General features: G+C 38.4%; 2 protein-coding genes and 1 long non-coding RNA gene across 4 annotated transcripts; 2 read left to right on the forward strand and 1 right to left on the reverse strand.

The window, feature by feature from the left end:
- The first annotated feature begins 10,063 nt into the window (after positions 1-10,063).
- On the forward strand, positions 10,064-15,357 carry LOC118484205 (flavonol 3-sulfotransferase-like). Its single transcript, XM_035980199.1, has 3 exons — positions 10,064-10,631; positions 13,404-13,455; positions 14,830-15,357. Exons 1-3 carry the CDS (start codon positions 10,137-10,139, stop codon positions 15,204-15,206), a joined length of 924 nt encoding a protein of 307 aa, XP_035836092.1. The 5' UTR covers positions 10,064-10,136; the 3' UTR covers positions 15,207-15,357.
- Positions 11,336-13,849, reverse strand: LOC110891398. 2 transcript variants are annotated; one of them, XR_004873304.1, is made up of 4 exons: positions 13,695-13,849; positions 13,122-13,489; positions 11,852-11,913; positions 11,336-11,665 (listed from the first exon to the last, which is right to left on the reverse strand). It is a non-coding gene; the product is annotated as an uncharacterized LOC110891398 (long non-coding RNA). The 2 variants fall into 2 exon arrangements; XR_002565299.2 differs by having other exon boundaries at positions 13,122-13,310; positions 13,695-13,848.
- A 2,505-nt stretch (positions 15,358-17,862) lies between the features above and the next one.
- On the forward strand, positions 17,863-19,437 carry LOC110888953 (protein FAR1-RELATED SEQUENCE 5-like). Its single transcript, XM_022136445.1, has 4 exons — positions 17,863-18,158; positions 18,269-18,527; positions 18,640-19,212; positions 19,306-19,437. The coding sequence occupies exons 1-4, from the start codon at positions 17,863-17,865 to the stop codon at positions 19,435-19,437; spliced, it is 1,260 nt and encodes a 419-aa protein (XP_021992137.1).
- Positions 19,438-24,091: the final 4,654 nt, after the last annotated feature.

Raw genomic sequence — 24,091 nt, forward strand, 5'->3', positions numbered from 1 at the left:
TGGTAAGAATCTTGCCTTGTTCAGTTTATAGATCCTGCAAGGACCTGGGTCAAGTTTAGTAGGACCTCCTTCAATACCCACTGGTATTGGATGGCGGGGGTCCGAACTCCTTGACCCCCTCATATATAAGATACTATTAAAACATTAACCTGGCTATTTAGGATTGTATCCCTGCTGACTCAAACTACTTAGCCGAGGGTGACGTCACCTTCAAAAGAGGGGCCTACCACATTACGCATTAATAACTTAATTAATTATCTTTCAATAATCCAACCCTTTAGGATTGTATCCTTGCTGACTCAAACTACTGGGTTGAGGGTAACGTCACCTTCAAAAGAGGGGCCTACTACTATAACTAAGATAATCTCTTAAAAAGTGCAAAAGTGCGAAAATAATCAAACGTTACACTAAAGGCGAGTCGGATCCAAGTGATTCATCTTGTTTATCTGTTTTTATTTTTATTTTTCAGCATTTTTAGTTTTTATTTTCTAGTTTAAAACCTTTTTCTAAAACTTTTGATTTGATTAGACGTTGAGGATAAACCGGTATTAAAAGCTCTTGTGTCCTTGGACGACCTCGGTATCTTACCAACACTATATGATGCGTGCTAGTGTGTATATATTTTAGATGTATATTTTAAGCCCTTTTTACACTTTTAGCCAAGTTTTAAATTTATAAAACACGATATTCACTAACACTAAACACACATATGGGCAAGTGCACCCATCGTGGACGTAGTATAGTGTTGGTAAGATACCGAGGTCGTCCAAGGACACAAGAGCTTTTAATACCGGTTTATCCTCAACGTCTAACCAAATCAAAATGTTAGAAAAGATTTTTAAACTAAGAAAATAAAAACTAACTAAATGCTGAAAAATAAAATAAAAATAAAAACAGATAGACAAGATGAATCACTTGGATCCGACTCGTGTATTAGTATAACCTTTGATTATTTTCACACTTTTGCACTTGTTTAAGAGATTATCTTAGTTATTGTAGTAGGCCCCTCTTTTGAAGGCGACGTTACCCTCAACCCAGTAGTTTGAGTCAGCAAGGATACAATCCTAAAGGGTTGGATTATTGAAAGATAATGAATTAAGTTATTAATGCAAATTATGGTAGGCCCCTCTTTTGGAGGTGACGTTACCCTCGACTAAGTAGTCTGAGTCAGCAGGGATACAGTCCTAAATAACCGGGTTATAGTATTAATAGTAGTTAACTTATGAGGGGGTCAAAGAGTTTGGATCCCTGCCATCCAATACCTATGGGCATTGAAGGAGATCCTACTAAATTTGACCCAGGTCCCTTGCAGGACCTCTAAACGCTGAACAAGGGCAAGACCCTTACCAAACCGTTCCCTTAACCCCCGACCAGGTAGCCAACATACCTCCATATAGACCGTGGAGATATGAATGGTGAAAATCTTTTATTTTATCTAGACAGTAAAATAATGCCAAGACACCACGGACAAACGATAAGGAAAGATCACCTTCAACATAAGCAACTAGTTATTAAAGTCATTAATACAAAACCAAATAAAAAGTACAAAAGATTAAAAATAAAAAGTATTATACTAAACACTTGTCTTCACCAAGTGATGTAAGAGACTTAGGCAAACATGGCCTTGATTGTCAAGAACTCTTACGATCAATCTTGGATCCCGAGACGACTCACACACTCTATGATGGACAATGGATGATGGTGGTGGATGATGGTGTTATGGTGGTGGTGGGTGGTGGATGAAGTGTGAGAGAGGTGGTGTGCCAAGGGATGAGTTGCAATGAAACCAAGCACTCCTATTTATAGGCTGAACAGAAGGCTGGGCACGGCCCCGTGCCTGTCTGACACTCTCTCTCTTCATTAATTGTAATTCGCAATTACAATTAATGCGCCTGCAGTACTTTCGCCACGCCCCCGTGTCCACTGGGCACGGCCCCGTGGTGGGTAATAGAAGCTTCTACTAGTTTGTTTTTTTTGCTGCTTCTTGGGCACGGCCCCGTGCTGGCTGAGCACGGTGCGTGTTCTGTCTTCTGCCTTCTCTATTTTGCTTGGGAGGATGCTGTCGAGGGGTCGGGCAATCCACTTATGTTCCTTTTCTTGTATTTATGTTAGATTTAGCTGTCTTTTTGCTTCTTTTGTTAATTTGAGCTCATTTAATCCTGAAAATACAAAAGGAAGACAAAAACACTCTTTTTCCAACATTAGTACTTAAAAAGGGTTAGTTTTATGCCTCATTTGATGTAATTTATATGTTGCATTTTACACACATCACTATACTACGCTCACGATGGGTGCACTTGCCCATATGTGTGTTTGGTGTTAGTAAATATCGTGTTTTATAAATTTAAAACTTGACTAATGTGTTAAAAAAGGCTAAACATATACATAAAAATATATACCACCACACACGGATCAAGTTTTTGGCGCCGTTGCCGGGGAAACAAGGATGTTAAGAAAGTTAGGAATCAACTGCCTAATCGTTTTTCCTTTCTTATTTTTCTATTTTTTTTTAGGATTTTTCGTAATTTTTCAGCTTCTGCAGAACTTAGCACGGGTCGTGCCCGCTGAACACGCCCCGTGCCCAATCTTTGGTACTGGCAATCCTGTTTTAAGTCAGACAGTAGCTGAACACGGGGCCGTGCCCACTCAACATGCCTAGTGCCCAAGTTTCAGTTACTGAAAACAGAACCGTAAGATATCGACGATTGGTAATTTCTGACACAAACATGAGCGATACTGATTTTTTTTACTATCGGCCCTCTTATGGTACGTGGTGTCAAATATGTGATGGTAATCATAAAGATTTAGAATGCTATTTTCTAAATTATAAGCCCCACTATATAGACCCATTGTTTTCATGTAGCCTTAAGAGGGGCGAAAGTAAAAATAATCCTTATCTCTCCCTCGAATGCTCTCAATCGAACCTTCTAGGAGAAATGCTTCTTAATGAATTATTTCAATTGGAAGATCTAATTCTTAATTGGGTAAAAGAACTTTAGATGGATTTCATTAATTCATCTCAAGACGACACCCAAGAAGAATTATTGAGATCGCATTCGGATAAAAACAACTTCGTTGTTCCCGATATCACCTCTAACTCTAGAGAAGACTTGAGCGATAGTCGTCCCTGTGTCGATTGTGCCGTGAAGGACTCCCCATCGACTTTGTTCGATGCATACATAGACCTGAGCGATTCGGCATACACCTTCTTTAACGAGAGCCTGGGAAAGGGTTGGACTTGTCCACCTACATTTAGCATAGGAATCACCCTCACCGACAACCTCTTGCGTTCTCGTCTAAATCTAGAGCAATTAAGGTATCTCAGGCACTTCGGGGTTGTTCCATCCAGTAAGGAACCACCCGATCTGGATAAATTCCTTAAAAATAGATGAAACTTTATAAACAGCCTCTAGACATGGGGTCGCGTCCAGGTCAGCACGCCCCCGTGTCCACCAAAAGATTCCCGTCTAACTTTTTATCAGAATACGGACAAAATGTGTCAGGATCTTGCCTGCACACGGGGCCGTGTCCAGCGGACAGGGGGACGTGTGCAGCACGCTGTCATTTTCTATAAATGCAGCCAAGATTCCTGCACATTTGGACCACTCCAAAAGACAGAGATTTTGTGGATCTTCACACATACCATCCTAGGTATATTCTAAAGAAGGTTCCCAACAACCATCTTGTCTTTTCTACTTTTGTCTATTGCCTTCTTCTTCATTTTCACCTCAAAACACCTCCATTAAAGCTTGAAATCAACATGGTTCCAAGCTTTATTGTGATGTTTGTTAGGTTTTTATTCAAGGAATCTTGTTAAAAATAAGTTCTACAACATTGTTTTAAGTTATTTCTGCTTAAAAATGTTTTAACAACCAGAAAATTAATTTAAAACTCCAAGATTCCTTGTTTCGAAAATCTGCAGACAGGTAAACACGGGGCCGTGCTCATTGAGCACGGGGCTATGTCCGACGTTACTGTTTCATTAAAATGAACTCTCTTCAGTTTATTTTCGTAGAATGTCGAGCCAAAACAGTGGAACTTCGTCAGCACATTCCAGAAACAGTCGAAGAGAATGGAGGTCCTCAATCAAAGCAACTCTCGTACGCTACGTGATGGCATTACGTGAAGCTCTTAATGAGATGACATCGGTAGAGGAGGTCCTAGTAGACCGTATAAATTATCTTATGGTGGGGGCTCGAAAACAGTTTTCAAGAAATCAACCTCTTTCACTAGAGGTTGAACATTCTTGTGACACCTCCAATGGAACCAATCCTCCCTCAAGAGGATTGGAACCTAGCACTTTGAGTCAATAATCCCACCGGGTGGGATGACATCCCCGCGGAACCTCCTCTTGACGATTTGCAAGAAGTCCCGGTGGAGATTATACCCCCTCAAAATGATGCCAATGAGCCCGCTTTTCTTCTCCCTAGGGAGATAGAAGAATAGCTCACCGACGTGTGAGGGATCCTTATCTGGAGGAAGAAGTTTCCGAGCTACATCCAACCGAGAGAATTATCTTTTCGGAAATTTTGCTATTAGAATAAACTATAAGCTAAGACTTCTTTCCGGGTTTAGACTTCTTGTGTTTTCTAACCTATTTATCTAGAATTTTAATTTATTAGGAATATTATGTAACTTTCTCTATCGAATGAATGATGGTTTTATAAATTGTTTGGTATTTTGGAAGATGATGTAATGGGTAAAACACACTCGGGATGGTGAAGGACACCAAGGGAAACTTGAACCAGCACCCCATGCACAAAAACAGAGCCTCCCGCAAAATTTTCTTCATTACAGCAAGTTCGGCACGGGCCGTGGTCCGCCAACACGGCCCCGTGCTGAACCATCTGCAGAAAATCGCCCAGTTCGGGTAACTGGAGCCCAGGCTTCTGTTTCTTTTTAAAGAATTCTGTTACTGGCAACCTGAACACGGGGCCGTGCCCGGACACCACGGGCCCGTGTCCAGATGCCCAGTAACATAAAAAATTGTTTTTAAACACACTTTTACACATTCAATCAACCTAAAAACTTATTTTTTGGACACATTGAAGACAATGCGTAATTTAAGTGTGGGGGGATGCTAAAACCTTGAATCTTGCAAGTCCTAATTACAAGCCTTACACAAAACTCTATTGGAACCGCTAATCACCCCAATTTTTTTCAAAAAACTTTTCATTTTTTTTACTTGTCTTGGTTTAATTTGGGAATTTCAAGTTCTAAAAAGGTTATATTTTTACAAGTTTACAACCGATAGTGTCGTGATAAAAAAGAACCAACATAAGAAAATTATGAAACGACATGATAAATCTAGTTAAAATTTGATTATATATACTTGATCACATAAAAACCCATTCCCACAAAAAGTGAGTTTTGAGCCTTTATTGAGCATAAAAATATACATCCTTAAACTAAATGCTCATTTTTCGTTTCTTGTGTGAATAGCCGCTTGGTTCTTACGACTCTAGAACTTGCCATGACGATACATTCCCGGTCCTTACCAACTTAAACCCAAGTAAGTAAATGATGGAGGCATTAGGACAAACCCTTTTTTATTTCAACACCATCATTTTTATTTTTATTTTTACCACCTACCCAAAATCCCCCTAGTTATCCTCTTTGAGCTTAAACCTTTTCATTTCTTAACCCAAAATAAACACCCTTTTTACCCACCAAAACCCTGTTTTATTTTAAACTCTTTATTTTAGTAAATAGCTTGGTTTTTCATTTGACTTCCTTATTAAAAAAAATTGAATAATGAAGCCAAGAAATAAACAAACAGGTTTTAAAAAAGAACTTTGTTTAAAGAAATGCTTCATTGGAAAAAATAAAAAGTCATAAAAAATAAAAAGTCTTACGAAAACCGACGCTTTTTACGCCTTTCGCCCTTTTCTACTAACCACTAACCCAACCACCGACCTTTAACCCAAGCCTAACCCTTCCCCCCAAAGTCCTCTTGATATTTACAAACGTGTATAATTAAAAAGGAGGAGGATTGATTGCTAGGCAAGCATATGGTAGAAGTAAGTTCCATGCCGCTCTCGAGTGTTTCAGAAAAATACATCTTCGGCCGAGTGTTGAGTGATCTCCCGTTTGGTATGTGAACTTGTATATAAATGGAACTTTAAAAAGGCATGTTATGCCCTAATAAGTAATTTATTTTATGTAATGTTCTAAATAAATCATGACGAATAGAATTCTAAATAAAATAAAATTAAAACCTAATAAAGAATCTTGGAATCCCGACACTCTATGACACGACCAAAAACCTTCTCTTCTACCCATTCCATTTGGGAGTGTAAAGCCACATTATAAAGAGTTTTGCTTGAGGTCAAGCAAGGATTCAAGTGTGGGGGTATTGGATGTGTGCAAAATGCAACATATAAATTACATCAAATGAGGCATAAAACTAACCCTTTTTTAGTACTAATGTTGGAAAAGTGTGTTTTTGTCTTCCTTTTGTATTTTCAGGATTAAATGAGCTCAAATGAACAAAAGATGCAAAAAGGCAGCTAAATCTAACATAAATACAAGAAAAGGAATAAACGTGCCATGCCTGATCCCTCGACAGCATTTCCCCAAGCAAGAACAAGAGAACAGAAGGCTGAACACGCCCCATGCTCACTGAGCACGGGGGGCGTGCCCGAGTGTCTGCAGAAAAGACAAAGTTGTAGAAGCTTCTATCACCCACCATAGGGGCGTGCCCAGCGGACACGGGGCCGTGGTCAACGCAAAGATTCGAAGAATCTAGGCAAATCTTGATAGTACAGATACGCTTCTGCACACGGGGTTGTGCCCAGTGGACACAGGGGCATGGTCAATTAATGCAGACAAACTGCATTTAATGAAGAAAGAGAAGATGGGTAGACACGGGGCCGTGCCTAATGGACACGGGGCCGTGTCCGGGCTTCTGTGCAGGCTATAAATAGGGGTGCTTGGCTCACTTGCAAACCATCCCTTGGCAAACCACCTCTTTCACACTTCACCCACCCACCGCCACCATCACAACCCACATCCACCACCATCATCCATCATCCATCATAGAGTGTGTGAGTAGTCTCGGGATCCAAGATTGATCGTAAGAGTTCTTGAGAATCAAAGGCCATGTTTGCCTAAGTCTCTTACATCACTTGGTGAAAACAAGTGTTTAGTGTAATACTTTTTATTTTTAATCTTTTCGCACTTTTTATTTGGTTATGTATTAATGACTTTAATAACTAGTTTCTTGTGTTGAAGGTGAATCTTCCTTATCATTTGTCCGTGGTGTCTTGGCATTATTTTACTGTCTATATAAAATAAAAGATTTTCACCATTTATATCTCCACGGTCTATATGGAGATATGTTGGCTACCTGGTCGGGGGTTAAGGGAATTGTTTGGTAAGAATCTTGCCTTGTTCAGTTTATAGATCCTGCAAGGACCTGGGTCAAGTTTAGTAGGACCTCCTTCAATACCCACTGGTATTGGATGGCGGGGGTCCGAACTCCTTGACCCCCTCATATATAAGATACTATTAAAACATTAACCTGGCTATTTAGGATTGTATCCCTGCTGACTCAAACTACTTAGCCGAGGGTGACGTCACCTTCAAAAGAGGGGCCTACCACATTACGCATTAATAACTTAATTAATTATCTTTCAATAATCCAACCCTTTAGGATTGTATCCTTGCTGACTCAAACTACTGGGTTGAGGGTAACGTCACCTTCAAAAGAGGGGCCTACTACTATAACTAAGATAATCTCTTAAAATGTGCAAAAGTGCGAAAATAATCAAACGTTACACTAAAGGCGAGTCGGATCCAAGTGATTCATCTTGTCTATCTGTTTTTATTTTTATTTTTCAGCATTTTTAGTTTTTATTTTCTAGTTTAAAACCTTTTTCTAAAACTTTTGATTTGATTAGACGTTGAGGATAAACCGGTATTAAAAGCTCTTGTGTCCTTGGACGACCTCGGTATCTTACCAACACTATACTACGCTCACAATGGGTGCACTTGCCCATATGTGTGTTTAGTGTTAGTAAATATCGTGTTTTATAAATTTAGAACTTGACTAATGTGTTTAAAAGGGCTAAAAATATACATAAAAATATATACCACCACACACGCATCAGTTGTATCCAATGGTTGGTTACTTAAACAACTTGATATTCAGAACACATTTTTACATGGTGATTTAAATGAACAAGTATATATGCGTCAACCACCTAGCTTTGAAGATCCTAAGAAACCTCATCATGTTTGCCGTCTTCACAAGTCTCTCTACGGCTTGAAACAGTCACCAAGGGCATGGTTCACAAAACTTTCTACCATCTTGCAACACCTTGGTTTTCAGGGATCCAAAACTATTCCTACTCTGTTCATCCTAAATAACAACGGTAACATTGTTTATCTCCTTGTTTATGTAGATGATATCATCATCACCGGGAACAACTCCACTATCGTTAACACTATCATTCGAGCTCTGCGAAACAAGGTCTCTATCACTGACCTGGGGCGGCTAAATTATTTTTTAGGCCTTGAAGTTCTTCATATTAAGTCAGGCCTCGTGATTTCTCAACGCAAATATGTAAATGACCTCATTGAACGGGTCGGCCTAAAGGACTCCAAACCGGTCTCTACACCCATGGGTTCCAAACCCGACGTCACAAAAACCGTCGACCTTCCCAGGACCGATCTAACTCGTTATCGTCAGTGTGTTGGTGCTCTTCAGTATGCCATGTTATCCAGGCCTGATATTGCCTTTGCTGTTAATCGGGTGTGTCAGTTTATGCATGCTCATCTTGACTCTCATTGGACGGTAGTTAAATGAATTATAGCCTATTCTGATTGGACGGCAGAAAAACTCTACTTCCACTTTACATGCCTTTTCTGATGCCCATTGGGATGATCACCTAGTCCCTGTTATAGCCTATTCTGATTCGGACTGGGCTGGTTGCCCAGTTGACCGTCGATCCACTGGGGGGGTATGCCATCTTCTTGGGTTCAAATTTAGTCTCATGGTCAGAACGTAAGCAGAAAACTGTCTCTCGGTCTTCAACTGAATCTGAATATAAAGCCATTGCTGATACCGTAGCTGAACTAATCTGGTTAAAATCACTCTTGTAAGAGTTGGGAGTAAAATCGAGTAAACCTCCACTTTGGTGTGATAACCTTGGGGCTACGTATCTCTCAGCAAATCTGGTGTTTCACGCTCGTACCAAACATGTAGAAGTCGATTTTCACTTTGTTCGTGAGCAGGTTAGTCAAGGTAACTTGAAGGTTCAATTCATCAAAACCGATGATCAGATCGCCAATGTCTTTCCAAACCCACTATCAACACAACGATTTGAATTTCTAAGGTACAAGTTGCAGGTCGTCACCCGCCCTCAACTTGCGGGGGAATATTAGACTAAATTGTATTTTCATTATATTCTTGAGGATTGAACTGTAACTTGTAGGGTATATAAACCGATGTTTATTTCTTATCTGATTAATGAATAAAAGTTGTGAGTTGATAGGCCAAGATTCCGATCATGCGAGAGCGTAAAGAACATTGTGTTGGCGAGCGGGTTTTGGGTTATATGTTCGGGTCGGCTATTCGATTCGGGTCGGGTCAAATATTAATAACTCTAATAAAACTAAATACTCTTCATTCATTTAAAGGACCCGTTCTTACACATAAAAAATAAATAAATTGAACCCTCAAGTTTCATTTATATAAAAACTAGCTTCAGACTTTATTTAAACTTACTTCGAGTTTAAAAACAATTATAAAAAATTACTAATAGCACCATTCTTCATGTTTTTAACTCAATACGAAAATACGTACAATTTTTAATAAAAAATTTGTCTTTCAATATATTGATAATGATAATGATAATAGCAAACGTTATTTGTTTTTTTTTAATCGGACGATTTTCTATATAATCGAAATAATTAGATACATGAAAATAAGATTGATTTCACATAACATTTTATGTAGATTATCAATTCTAAAATTTATTTGTCTTTTTTCTTAGCAATTATTGCAATGGTTAATATAAACATGTGAAGCCTTCTTCCATTCTCATCCTTACATGATGTTTTCCTTCCCTACTGCCTTCTATTCACCTGTAGCAACCGTTACAAAAGATGAAGAAAAGGCACGAAAGGAAAAGATGTCGATCCTCATCGAACGATACAAGGACAAAGTCTCTACTCTTTCAACAACTCCCGATAATCAGCTATGTAAGTATGAGGATTTCTGGTATTTCCACGGTTTTTGGTATCACTCAAAAGCTGACTTCACAGTTGAAGCGGTTATGGCCGTGCAAGACGATTTCCAAGCTCTACCAACCGATATCTTCTTAGCAAGTCATCCAAACACCGGCACAACATGGCTTAAGGCCCTTGCCTTTGCCATTGTGAACCGAGGCAAATTCAAAACGGGGATCGCTTCTTGTCAAACTCACCCATTGCTCACCATTAGCCCGCATGATTGTGTCCCCTTCATAGAGACCGAGTCTTTCTTGAACAACCCTTCTTATGCCAATGGCCTCCTTGCTACCCATATACCCTACACTTCTTTACTTAAATCCATCATTACTTCCGATTGTCGGATTGTTTACATATGTAGAAACCCTAAAGATGTGCTCATTTCTTTATGGCACTTCTACTAGAAAAGAGGGTTTTTGTCATGAAACTTTTGGTCACAAAACGGTAGTAAATTCCTTGTTTTCACCATTTTACCACCGAAAACTTGGTGACAAAATCACCCGTGTCAATTGCCCTAATGCCACCAAATAGCCACCATTTTTATATTTTGCTACCAGATTTTTGCCACAACAAAATAGGTCAAAATTATTTGCCACTGCTTCTTGTTTGCTACGGTCCACCTTGTTTGCTACCGAGTTGTGACGGATTTTTTGCCACTTTTTTTGCCACCGTTTGATATTGCCACCATTTAGCTACCAACCATTTGCCACCATTTTTCATTGAAAATCGGTGGCAATTAGCACACTTGTTGAATTATTTGCTACCATTATGTGATTGCTTGATTTTTTTTTCATAAAAGTACATATCAATATAATTAAAAATTATACTACCTCCGTCCCACTAAAAGTGTCCTATTTTGAATTTTCAAGGTCTTTATTTATAAACTTTGACCTTAAATAATTTTGTTTGTGTTAGATAATACTTGATGAAAGTTATATGATTTGAGTGTGGTTTACAAGTGTTTTTATCGGGTTAATTTTCATCAAGTTTTATATAATACAAAAAGTATATGATTAAAGTCAAAGTTTATAAATAAAGACTTTGAACATTCAAAATAGGACACTTTTAATGGGACGGAGGGAGTATAAAAAAGTCTAATAAGTTCATGAAAACCCAAAATTATATAAAACATCTATGTTTGAAAAGCATATAAAACAGTCGAATAATAGAAATGTCAACAAAAACATCGAATAAATAAAATTATCCTAATATGATAAACATCGAAACATTCAAAACCAAGTGTTTATAGCCTATCTTCGAACGGTACTTGTTAACATAGCTTCAATTTGTGACATCCTATCGAGCATAGCATCTTTATCAACCTTATCTTTTTCTTTTCAGCCAACAACCCCGCAATAATTCCATTTAATCTTTCTTTTTCTTCATCATTTTCCTTAACGAGCCCCACGATAACTAAGTTCAACTTCTCAATCTACAAAACAACCAATGAATTGAATCAAGAAATCAGAATTGACGAAAACTAATAACGGGTCAAGTTGGTTACAAAGATCACAAACCAAACAAACACAATAGTAGGGGGAAACCATACAAATGCACACAAATTACTAATGTATTGTGATTCCACATACGCCAAAATCCGAATATAATTCTATCTAACCTTTCTTTTTTTTCATCCTTTTCCTTAACGAACTCCTTGATAACCACGTTCAAGTTTTCAATCTATAAGACAACCAATGCAGAGAAACAAGTCAGAACTAAAGAAAAATGATAATGGGTCAAGTTAGTTGAATTGATCAAATTACTTTTCATCTTGGTGACCAAATTACTAATGTATGTGATGCCGTCAGAATCACTTTACAACAAGCTAGGAGCACTTTTGATTGAACATTTACTAACAATATAATCAGGAAATACAACTAAAAAAGAATCACAGAGCAACCCAAACTAGTCAAAAGAAACCTAAACAACATTAGTATAGACTCATATTGAGGCTACTTGAAGATCAAGTGTTACTAAACAAAGTTAGTCATAATTCATCATTAGTTCTCATCCATGCTAAATAACACATGTAATGGGTCAAATAAAAATATTAGCTAAAATGGAAAACTAGTTAAGTGTGTCAAATAAAAAGAACCTAAAAGTATATTTAAAATTAAGGCATGTTAATGGCCACAGATGAATATGCACATTTTGACCAGTTATGTGCCCGTTATGTTCATTTACAACCATAACTAGATATAAGCCCCGTCGCGTTGTGGCCGAAGGCCTACGAATTAAGGCGCATATACAAACAAAGCATAAATACTATTTAGTAACATTGATTATATAAAAGGTACCTGGTCAAAATGTGCATATTCATCTGTGGCCATTTTCAGGTCGAAAAGGTACGGATCGAAACGGTTCGATTCGAAACGGTACGCGTCGAAACAGTTCGCATCAAAACGGTTGAACTTCAAGCCTATAAAGTGCAATAATCTTATTGTTTGAGTAAAATACATTTTTGGTGATGTTAGTGACATCAAGTCATTTAGTTTATTTGGATTTACGTAAGACCAAAGGACGGGTTTGAGCGACAGAGTTTATGCTGAAGGTAACCGAATAATTGCCAACCCCTCTTTCACGAAACATCGTGTCATTTCAACTAAACATTGTGATGATCTCCAACTATAAACACAAGTATTTAGTCAATTCGAGTATACGTTCAAAACAGAAAACATACACTCCTTCTTGATCTCTCTGAATAACCGATCAAGATTTCAAAAATACCATCTAAATACTTTGATCTAACTGAGACAAATATCAATAACATTTCCAAACTACAAAACCTACACTTTTGATCCGTTTCCTTTTTAGCTATAAGACACTATTTGGAAATTAACATAAGATACTATCAACGATCAAGCTACTAAGGTATAAAATGTCCATACCCAATAATATATAACAATCAAGAAGATTCCAAGAATAGTTTCGTTGACTTTGCTTACAACTTCACTCTTCTGTTCAGGCGTGTGCAGATCATCTGACTCTTCTTTCTCTTGCACTTTCTCCTCTTACTTTGAGTCCACAGCAAATAGACAACTTCATCTTCTTCTCCATTATAACCCTAGCTCGCCCACCTGGTTTCAAGTGCAAAAATTAGTGTTCAGATGTTAATTGCCTGAACCATAGGGCTTTGGATTAATTAATAAGTGTTATCCTCATTACTGCAGGTTCAATCTCCTTTGAAGAACACCATCAACGAATCTAATTCATGCCCGAATTGTATGATAAATCCTTAAATCAAAATGAACATAACCTAAACATATGCGGGTAACTATAAACAAACAAGAGAGAATCTGGATTGGGGTTAACAAAAACCAAAATCAAACAAAAAAATTAACGAAATCATATAGAATCAATTCAAAAACAGAAATTGAATTAACAAAACTCATGATTCCAGATTCAATTTCATAAAATAAAACTAAAATAAATAAAAGAAAAAAAGGTATGGAAAAGCCTACCTCAGCAAGAGGCTTAGTTCTTCGATCAGATCAAACGTATGGGAGCAGAGTTTGACGTAGCGGAGCGAGTGAGAAGCAGAGATTAAAATTTTGGGAGGGGAGTATTTGGTTGGAACCCTAATTAATTGACTTTTGAAGCGCTCATCCACTAAAAAATATCTCGCCTATTTGAATTTTCATTTTCATGTTGTCACCGATAAGATGGTCACAATTAACAAATACAGTAGAAACTCTATAAAATAATACACTTGATACCACCAAAATTTATTAATTAAAAGAGTTATTAATTAATCGATAAATTAATAAATTAATTTATATATTAATTAATATTTTATTAATTTATAGTAGAATACTTAGTTTACAAACACCTTTCAAGCTTCCACTTAATTATTGTATACAATGCATGTATATCAAATGAATGGCCAAATTTGAAAGAAACCTTCAATCTCCCACCTTATTATTCTTCTTGTGTTCAATGTATCACTTTATGGAGCCCCCTTCGTGAAACGAAGCTATTAAAGCGGCAATCACATTGAACAATTTCTTGTTGAGCTATGAGAAAACAACACCAGAAGTTCTTACCATGCTAAGGAAAATTAGAGACGAGATTCAAGGGGAAATTGATTTAAACAAAAAACAAAAGACAATTGAGTCATTTTTCAAGAAACCTTCATAAATCATTCATGTAATATGCTATATATAAGGAATTATTAATTTATATTTTATATGGGGTCTAAAGAAATTATCAAACATGTATTATCTTATAATTTTATCGAATTATTAACTTAGCACCCTATCCCCGAGTCGGGGCCGGCAAAAAAATATTATCTTAGAGAGTTTATTAAATAATCGAGTATTAATTTATCGTGTTTCGTGTTTCTACTGTACCTTTTTATTTTTCATGTTTTTGCGTATTTTTTCCACAAATTGCCACCGAAAATAAAAAGGTGGCAAAAATTGCAACCACTTTGCTACCATATCATGATAAATACACTTATTTTCATTTCCGTGGCAAATCGGTGGCTAAATTTGCTACCATTTTTTTCGGTAGCAAATTTTGGTCACAATTGCCCAATTTTCTATTAGTGTTCTTCACCAATAAAACTGGTTGATCTATTTGAGATTTTTAGTAAAGGTATAAGTCCATGTGGATCTTTTTGGGATCATGTGGTAGGGTACTATAAGGCCAGTTTAGAACGACCGGATAAGGTATTGTTCTTGAAGTACGAGGATTTAAAGAAAGATCCAAAGAATGTGGTTAAGAAATTAGCCAAATTCATAGGTAACCCGTTTACAGAAGAGGAGGAATCTGATGGATCAGTGGAAAAGATAATCGAACTTTGTGGTTTTGAGACCTTGCACAAGGTAAATAAGGTTTCATCCGACCAGGTCTACTTTCGAAAAGGCGCTGTTGGTGATTCGGGTAGTTATCTCACGACTGAAATGATCCAAACTATGGACAAGATTACCAAAGAAAAGTTTGATGGTTTAAGTATCTCATTTGAAGCATGATAAATCGCTTGGTTATAGATGTGATTATACTTTTTTATTTATGTGTGTATTGGTAGTATTTTTTGTTTTTACTTTTTTAAGTAGTTGTGTGCCTACGTATGCTTTCTGGAATCTGACATCTTGGTTATGGTTTTTGGAACCGAGGGTCTCACTGGAAACAGCCTCTCTATCCTCTGGATAGAGGTAAGGTTTATCTACATCCCACCATCCCGGGACCCTATTAATAGTTTGGCTATAGATGGATTATACCGGGTATGATTGTTGTTGTTGTTGTTGTTAAAGCATGACCAAGCTAGTTTGATGTTAAGGTCGAATCAGTGCATCTTTATTTCCGCTGTTTTTATCTAATAAAATTTTAATTTCCTATGATATTCCCATTTCATGAAGCATGTATTTTTTATATATTATATAGTGGTTAGATATATAATTATGTATGATCATGAAAGATTTATGCACGATGCAAATTGATGAATATAAGATCGACCGATTCATTTGCTTGTAACAATTGGTCTGGTTCAAAATGGCAAATGAACAGGCTTTAATATATTATATAGTGGTTAGATTCTTTGGTAAGGTATAGTTTTTTTTTTTGGGGGGGGGGGGGGTGTTTAAGTTTTTGGATGGTAATGGGGTGGGTTTAGTTTAATTTGTTGTATTCACATTGGTTCTCGCGGTTCTTGCAATAAGAGTAGTTATCGCATAAACCCTACTATATATATATAGGATTCGTTTCAAATGAAAACCACCACTAGTTGTGAGAATCGTAAGAACTTTTTGATCTCGCGCGAGTTGGGCAAAATTTTTTTTGCACAAACGTAGATGAAAAAACTTTATTAACACATCTGAAAAAAAAAAGTAAGAAAAAAAATTGTCGAGGCGTTAGTTTTGACTGATGTAAGTTTTTTTTACGCACTGCTGTAAAATTTTATTACAGATAACTATTTTTTTTATCAGGGCATAAAAAAACTTGCATCAGTCAAAACTAACGACTCGACAAATTTTTTTTTTACATTTTTTTACAGATGTGTTTTTAATGTTTTCATCTACGTTTGTGTAAAAAAATTTTGGCCCAACTCGCGCGGGATCAAAAAGTCCTCATAACTCGTAGTGCTTCTCATTTTAACCCATCCATCCATATATATATATATATATATATATATATATATATATATATATATATATATATATAGGATAATGCTTAGTAAGAAACCCTATATTCTTAGAAAACTTAGCAAATTATAATAGTGGCCATCATTTAGCCACGTAGCCCTCCCACAGTTATTGTTACTTTTTGCTTCAAGGTTATATATGTAATTTCCTTAGGCAAGATATTATAACCCATTTGAATTGACATCAGCATTTAATGCACATCATCCCCCATCAACTCATTTGTACCATGCACCCACCCCCATATTTCTTTTACAATTTCTCATTTTATATATTCTTCAACAGAACTACATAGTCATCTTCTACTCCCCTGTTCATTTCTCCATTAATATCCATGGAGACAAATCCACCAACCTCAGAATTAATGTCGCCGGTCCATAGTTTCCCCAACCGGTTCTTTTGCAGCGACTTCCAAAATGATGAGGAATTTAATGCTCCAGGTTTGTCCATATATGTAATTTAACTGTTCTCGAAGTTCTGTTTTTTTTTTTTTTTTTTGTCTTTTACAACTTTTTAATCTAATAATCCAAACTATACTGCATGTCCATGTTCACTTTTTCCATTCGAAGCTTCTGTATACACTTATATGCATGTTGATTGTTCTCGGTCATCTGAAGCCCCTGTTAGATCCCCGGATGTTGTGATATCCAACAATTTCATGAACAGCGCGTTTAATGATGACCATGTTATGGATAATGAAGAAGGTTTGTTTTTTCTATACACCCGGTTTGTTTTTTTCTTCCCCAGATATGGCATTGTTCAAACATATTCCATAATGTTCACATGTAGGGGGAAGATTCGCATATGCAGGCCATGACTGTTGCTGTTTCTGGATCATCTCATGGTCCTTCTATGTTTGCTGAATCATCACGCGGCCAGTTAGACGGTTGTACAATGCACAATGGGAGCCCACTTTATTCTCATATCACAGATTTCTAACCTTTTGTCATGCCATGTATAGCAGATTCCTAACCTTTTTCGTTTTATGATGCAGGGCCATCGAATCCATACTTTGTTTTTGATACCCCTCAGGGAACCCGTTACTGGATTCCTAACGTCGCTGATAAGTTCATACCAGTGTGTGGGAAATCTTATCCAACTTTTGCGGATGTTCTTTCCATGTATGAACTTTATGCGTTTGAAGCAGGTTTTTCTGTAAAAAAAAGGGCAAACTAAAGTCTGGAATGGAATTCCCACACACAAGTATCTCCGATGCTCAAAATATGGAAACCCACAACCAAAGAGGACTTTCGACACCCTAGATGAATCTTCTGTTAAGCACCGGAGGACCAACTTCACATGGTGTGACTGTAAGGCAAGCATACTAGTCTCGATCTCGAACGATTCATACACAGTTCTGAGTTTCAATGATATTCATAATCATGAACTTGTTGAGAGTTACAACCGTGATCTTAGCAAGATATCACGGAAGCTGTCATTCTCCATGAAACAATTTATTCACAATATGAGTCTAAACCGCATCAGACCAATGAGAGCTTATAGATGTCTTGTAGCTTTAAAAGGAGGGCATCACAATGTCAATGGGACTCCGGTGGATTTTAAAAACTTTAGCCACCAGTTGCGAATTTTTATTGGTGAACGCGACGCACAAGTTTTCCTTGAACGCCTGCGTGAGCGTTTTGACAACCTACCCAACTTCTATTTTGATTACACTGTATCAAATGGAAAGTTGTCTTCTGTATTCTGGGCTGATGAGATTTCAAAGCTAAACTACAAAGCTTTTGGCGATGTCCTCGCGTTTGACGCAACTTACAGCACAAACAGGTTAGTCCCCCCCCCCCATTAACATATGTTAGGCCTGATCCCCAAGTATACACCCTTAACCCCAAAAAGTTTTACATATTGTTAACATCAAATCAATTTTTTGTTCATAGGTACAAGATGGTTTTTGTGCCATTCACGGGTGTGGATCATCATTTCCAATGTGTTACATTTGGAGCGGGTTTGATATCAACCGAGTCCATTGAATCTTATGTGTGGTTGCTTAAGGCTTTCTTGAAGGCACACGGTACTCAACCAACTCTCGTGCTGAGTGATCAAGACCCATCCATGCTACAAGCTGTTCCTATGGTCTTTACCGAATCACGACACCGTCTATGCATGTGGCATATAATGAAAAAACTACCCTCCAAGGTTAGCTTGATTTGTTAGCCCTTAACATGTGTTATTCAACATGACACAAATTTTATATGTCTTCTCACACTGTTTTAATCTAACTCGTGTTAGTAACTATTAACTTTTTCAGATCTCTTCCGACGTGCTCGATAACACTGATCTTCGGTCCTGCATTCACCAGTTGGTTTGGAATGTTTATATCAAACCTGAAACGTTTGAGTCCCGCTGGAATGACCTCCTACAAACATTTGGGCTTCAAGACCACAGCTGGTTGAACGACATGTACAACATCAAACATCTATGGGTACCAGCCTACTTCAGGGAACCGCCCATGTGTTGCTTAATGAAGACCACCTCCCGCTGCGAAAGCTCTAACGCTGCCTTCAAGGTCAACTCAACAAGCGCAAACACCCTTGTACAATTTATGATGTGCTTTGAAAATAGGGTAGACAGCCAACGATATCGTCAACGTGTATCGGAGTACAAAACCTCATCCACAATGTTCACTGGCAATACTGATTTAGCGATAGAACAGCACGCGTTCGCCATTTACACAAACGCTGTTTTCGCGCAAGTTCAAAAAGAGATAATTAAAGGGAAGTTTTTATGCTACATCACAAACCAAACCGAGCCCAGCAATTCGAGTCTTCTGATAGACGTCACTCATTTGGATAAAAGGAACAACATCACAAACGTCTATCAGGTAACACATGTTAGGCAATTTCATTATTACCAATCCTCTAACATATTTTAGATCTAAAGGGCTTTTCTTTTTTGCTGTCTATGTTCAAAACAGGTTACGTATAACACTGTAGACCAATCCGCCAGTTGCTCATGCAGGAATTTTACACGTATCGGATATCTGTGTCGCCATGTCTTTTGCGTCTATCGATTGAAAAATGTTGAAAGGATTCCACCAAATACATAAACGATAGGTGGCGTCGAGATGCCCTCCCCAAACAGGTTTTTTCAATTTCCAGTCGATACGGAGTCAACCCACACGCACCGTCCGTTATGCGGAATGAAATCCTCGACCTCGTTACTGAATGCGTTGATGTGGCCAGAACCGATGAGGATGCGTTGGCAAAATTGGTTGACCAACTCAGGGATTTCAAGATCAATGTGCTTTCTAAGCAACCATTGTCTACAACTCAAAATGAATCAAACGAGTGTCAAATGGAAGAAATAGTTGGACAGCCAATCAACATTCCAGTCGAAGTTGCTAATCCAGAAGTTGCACGCAATAAAGGATGTGGTACTCATACTCGCATTTCTGGGCCGGTGAGAAGGCAAAGGCAAAACCACCAAAACGTCCAAAGCAGCTTCGTTTATGCAAGCGTTGTGGTCTGTATGTCGACGACCACGACTCACGCAACTGCCTTAAGGTGGCTGCAATGAAAGCAGCAAAGGCAGCTGCTGAACAACAAAGGCAGACCGCCACTGGCGACTCACCCTCTGATTAAAATCTCTATTGTCGTTTTCTAGTACTATGTAATGGGAGACTCTCTTCATTTTGGCCTTCTTACACACATGTAACAGTCTTTTGACATCATCCTGCTCTTCTCTGTTACGTGTGTAAGAAGGTGGAACTATTTGGATCCCATTAACCATAAATAGGATTGTAAGAAACTCTATGGCCTTGGCCACTTTTGTGTTTGTAGGACCGAAGATCTTTGGGGACCTCTGTTTGCTATTAATGGGCTTATGTTAATATTATCTGCATTTTGATAACTGTGTTTTTGTGTTTTATTTTTTTACAATGGCATAAAAACAGCTGCTTAACACATGTTAGTCCCCATAATGCTTGGGTCTTTTCACTTGAAAGGATCAAAACAATCTGTGTTAACCACACAAAAACAGCATATATATTAAACCACGTCAGGTTATAGAATTAGCCTTCACCTCTAGCCAACATAAACACACATTCTGCTAATAGGTTACACAAAAATAAAACAGCTGCTTAACACATGTTAGTCCCCATAATGCTTGGGTTTTTTCACTTGAAAGGATCAAAACAATCGGTGTTAACCACATAAAAACAACATATATATTAAACCACGCCAGGTTATAGAATTAGCCTTCACCTCTAGCCAACTTAAACACACATTCTACTAATAGGTTACACAAAAAAAAAACACATAATAAAATACCAACAAAACGACATTGGTATGTCGTTTTGTTACAACATAGGGTCATCAGGTTAACACACCTTCAACCATTTTCAACATACTAACTACCCATTGTTATCCTCCATTTGTAACATGCTTTTCATCATGGTGTGGGAAATTCCTCATCATGAAAGTACAGAGGAGAGGGGCTGCGCTCACTCTCCCATGGGTCATGGTAACACCAGGACTGGATTGTTTCGGGTGAGTATGGACACAACGGGCAACCACATAATTCATGGTCTGGATCAGTCAGCAACCTAACCAACTCATCTGGTAGCCCCTTCAACTTTTCAGCTTCTGGAACAACGTGTTCCCTACGGCGTGACGTTTCTTGCGACACACCAGCTACATCAGTTACATTTTTGGTTCCGCTTTCTGAGGCATCGTCACCAGAAGCTACTCCAGTTTTCCCGTCTTCTCGATTCTTGTGAGACAATTTTCTTTCGTAGCACACCCCGTACCGGCCCTCACATGCTTCCTTCCCCTTTTGCATCCGCTTCTCCATGCCTGGTTGGGTAGCCGTAACCTTACCTCTACACGGGTCCATCACGTTACAAGACTTTGGAACCGTTAACAGTTTATGGTTAAGTGAAGTGGTGAAGTATTACAGAATATGAGTTTGGTTCTTCACTACAATACTTATAGAGGTTTTCCCTGGGTACATTTAATATAGGTCTTTGTGACTTGACTTTGATGTGACCATAAGGTGCCAAAAAGCAATGGTTCCTTTTCCCAATAAAGTTGTTTTATAGACACCAACCCCTATGTTTGTAGTCTTATGCCACCAACTTTCCCCAATTTCCAATATTCGTACTACATTTTTAGAAAGAGTATTCCCCTTGGAAGCAGCATTTTCTCATTTTCTATAATGTTACACGTACCTTTATATAATTTCAAACAACCTCTAATAAAATATTATCTACTACGTCAATCAACTAGATTAATAATATTCTAACACATCCAACAACACATCAATATTCTTTAGCGTATAGAATTACCAACTAACTAAACATCAGATTGTATATAGATAGTCTATCCCCCAAAAAGACATCGTGACCATGCCATACCCAACAAAACACCCACCCCGCAATAAGTTTAAAGCAACATCCCCAAATCCATCAAAGTACATTACATGTCTCCAAAAACAAAGCTGGCGCAATTAATGCACAATGTTGCTACAGTAACTTCCATTTCACCCCCCTAACACATGTTACTCTATTCGGCAATCCTGCTTGATTTTTGGCAGCAGCACATTCACCTCCGAACATAAGATGTGCGCAGCATACCTCTTTCTCAACTTTCGCACCTCCGCCATCTTCCTCGCCCCACTCATGCTGAACCCACAGTTAAAACTTTTGTTTTTCCCCATGTAGCACTCCATGTGCCGCATCAAGAAGACCCCACAATCAGTTGTGTTTGCGGTGGTCGCCCAAGGAACCGGCATACGCTGGATGTTGCAGTACTCTATGTCATCGGCTCGCGGATTCCCAACCTCCCGAAGATATTGCACAAACATATCTTTCTGCATACACATATACAAGCCATGGTCAATAAAAAGCAGATCCTCAATATTATCACACTGATTTGTTCAACAATTGTCAGTTTAGTAACTTACGATCTTATACGCTGTGTCCTTGTGTAGGTAGTAGACACTATCTTCTATCAACTGACCTTGTCGGGCTTTGTCATTATCAACGACATAAATCCCGGGGTCGCGTAACTCAAACACTAGCAATATCGGGAAGAAAACAATGTCTTGATTTCGAAAGTCAGGAACATTTTCACCGCTGTTAACCGCACCTTTTATTCCAAGCCGAAACTTGTGCATCCGCGCCTCGACTCCGCCTTCCTCAGATGTTAGCATCCACGGAAACTTTAGGCACAACAGAGAAATTAATAAGGTCAAAAAGTCGCCACACTGTAATCTCTATATACATGACACTCACCACAACTTTAGTACCAAAGAATTGCCTACTGTAAGCCTCCCATGATTTCCGTTTCTCTTGGAAGTTTAGCACCTCCGCCCAACAGTCGATAATACCATCTGAGACCTCATTACCAACGTTTAAACTCTTGAACATAGCCCGAGACGCTTCTACATGGGTAGGGCTTCTAAACAGCAACTCCCTGGTGTCAGATGTACAAATTATAAATTAAATTGCATACTTTAACACATGTTATTTATTATTTTACTAAATTTTGGTACGGTGACCCCCCTACTTACACAGCCATGTGTATCGGACTATCTACATCAACCACCGACGACGAACCCTGTTCCCTCCTGCGGAAAAAATCAAAATATAACGAATTATCTAGTGTGGAACTTGGTTGATGGTTTACCCTATTATTATAAAACAATAAACCACGTTGCAGTTCTACTTACACGTTTGCCTCCATTGCCCGCTTCCTACGAGAATGCCCATTTAAAAGGTGCAATGGGCTTTCATCAGTGTATATGTACTCCCACAGATTTGCCTCCTTCTTAGTTATTGGCTGACCCATGTCAACAGACCTTATATAGTAAGGTGATCTGTTTGGTTCCGCTGCCACTTTCTCTCTGAAAGGGAGCTTCCTTTTTTGGGCCCCCAACTCAGCCAACATACGCACACGGTTTGCAAGCGGAATATTGTCCTCCACCTCATTCATATCACCCCCACAAAATTCCAGACCGGAGTGCCCTTTGTGGATTGCAATGGCCGGGTCATAGGAGCTAACTGGTTCTACCATTATAACCATACTCAAGTCTGTGGTAGCCTCCATATCGCCTAACACATATAAAATAAATAACTCACGTAACGCAGTAAAGAATACAACACTTTTCACAGTAAATGACTGTGTTTCAGCTCACCGGAACGCTCCAGCACTGTTTCTGTCCGAGCAATATCATCCATCTTCCCACTTGTGCAACCTGCACGTTTAATGCAAATAAGTATATTATATATGACTCCAACTAACCAATCAATACTAAGTTTGTTTAATGCTATATCGTACCGATTTCTTGTGACACGTCGAATTGACCCCCAATTTGTGTCATTCCAAGACTCCAATTGGGGCCATCTAAATTCCGTTCATCAAAAACGGTATCGCCTTCGCACACTGTGTGTATGATTAACACATGTTAACTCACTAAATGGTACAGGTAGGGAACCAGTTAACACATGTTAGAGCATGAAAGTCTTTACCGTTCTTTTCCGCAGGAGGGACCTCTTCAGCCGCTTTCCCTTTTCCCTCGACATCCTGGGCCTTCTCGAAACCGTCGCCCGAAACTAAGTCTACCCCCGCGCTACTGCACCCTTGCATATTTACATCAGTAGCATGCATCCCATCATGCTCAATCTTACCTTCTACAGCTGCATAAATAATTACCGTTAAAATCACGGTCACACTCATCAACAGCCCCCTTGCCTTTGTCAC

The sequence above is a fragment of the Helianthus annuus genome, chromosome 11 (assembly GCF_002127325.2).
Source record: "Helianthus annuus cultivar XRQ/B chromosome 11, HanXRQr2.0-SUNRISE, whole genome shotgun sequence".
NCBI classification, from domain to species: Eukaryota; Viridiplantae; Streptophyta; class Magnoliopsida; order Asterales; family Asteraceae; genus Helianthus; species Helianthus annuus.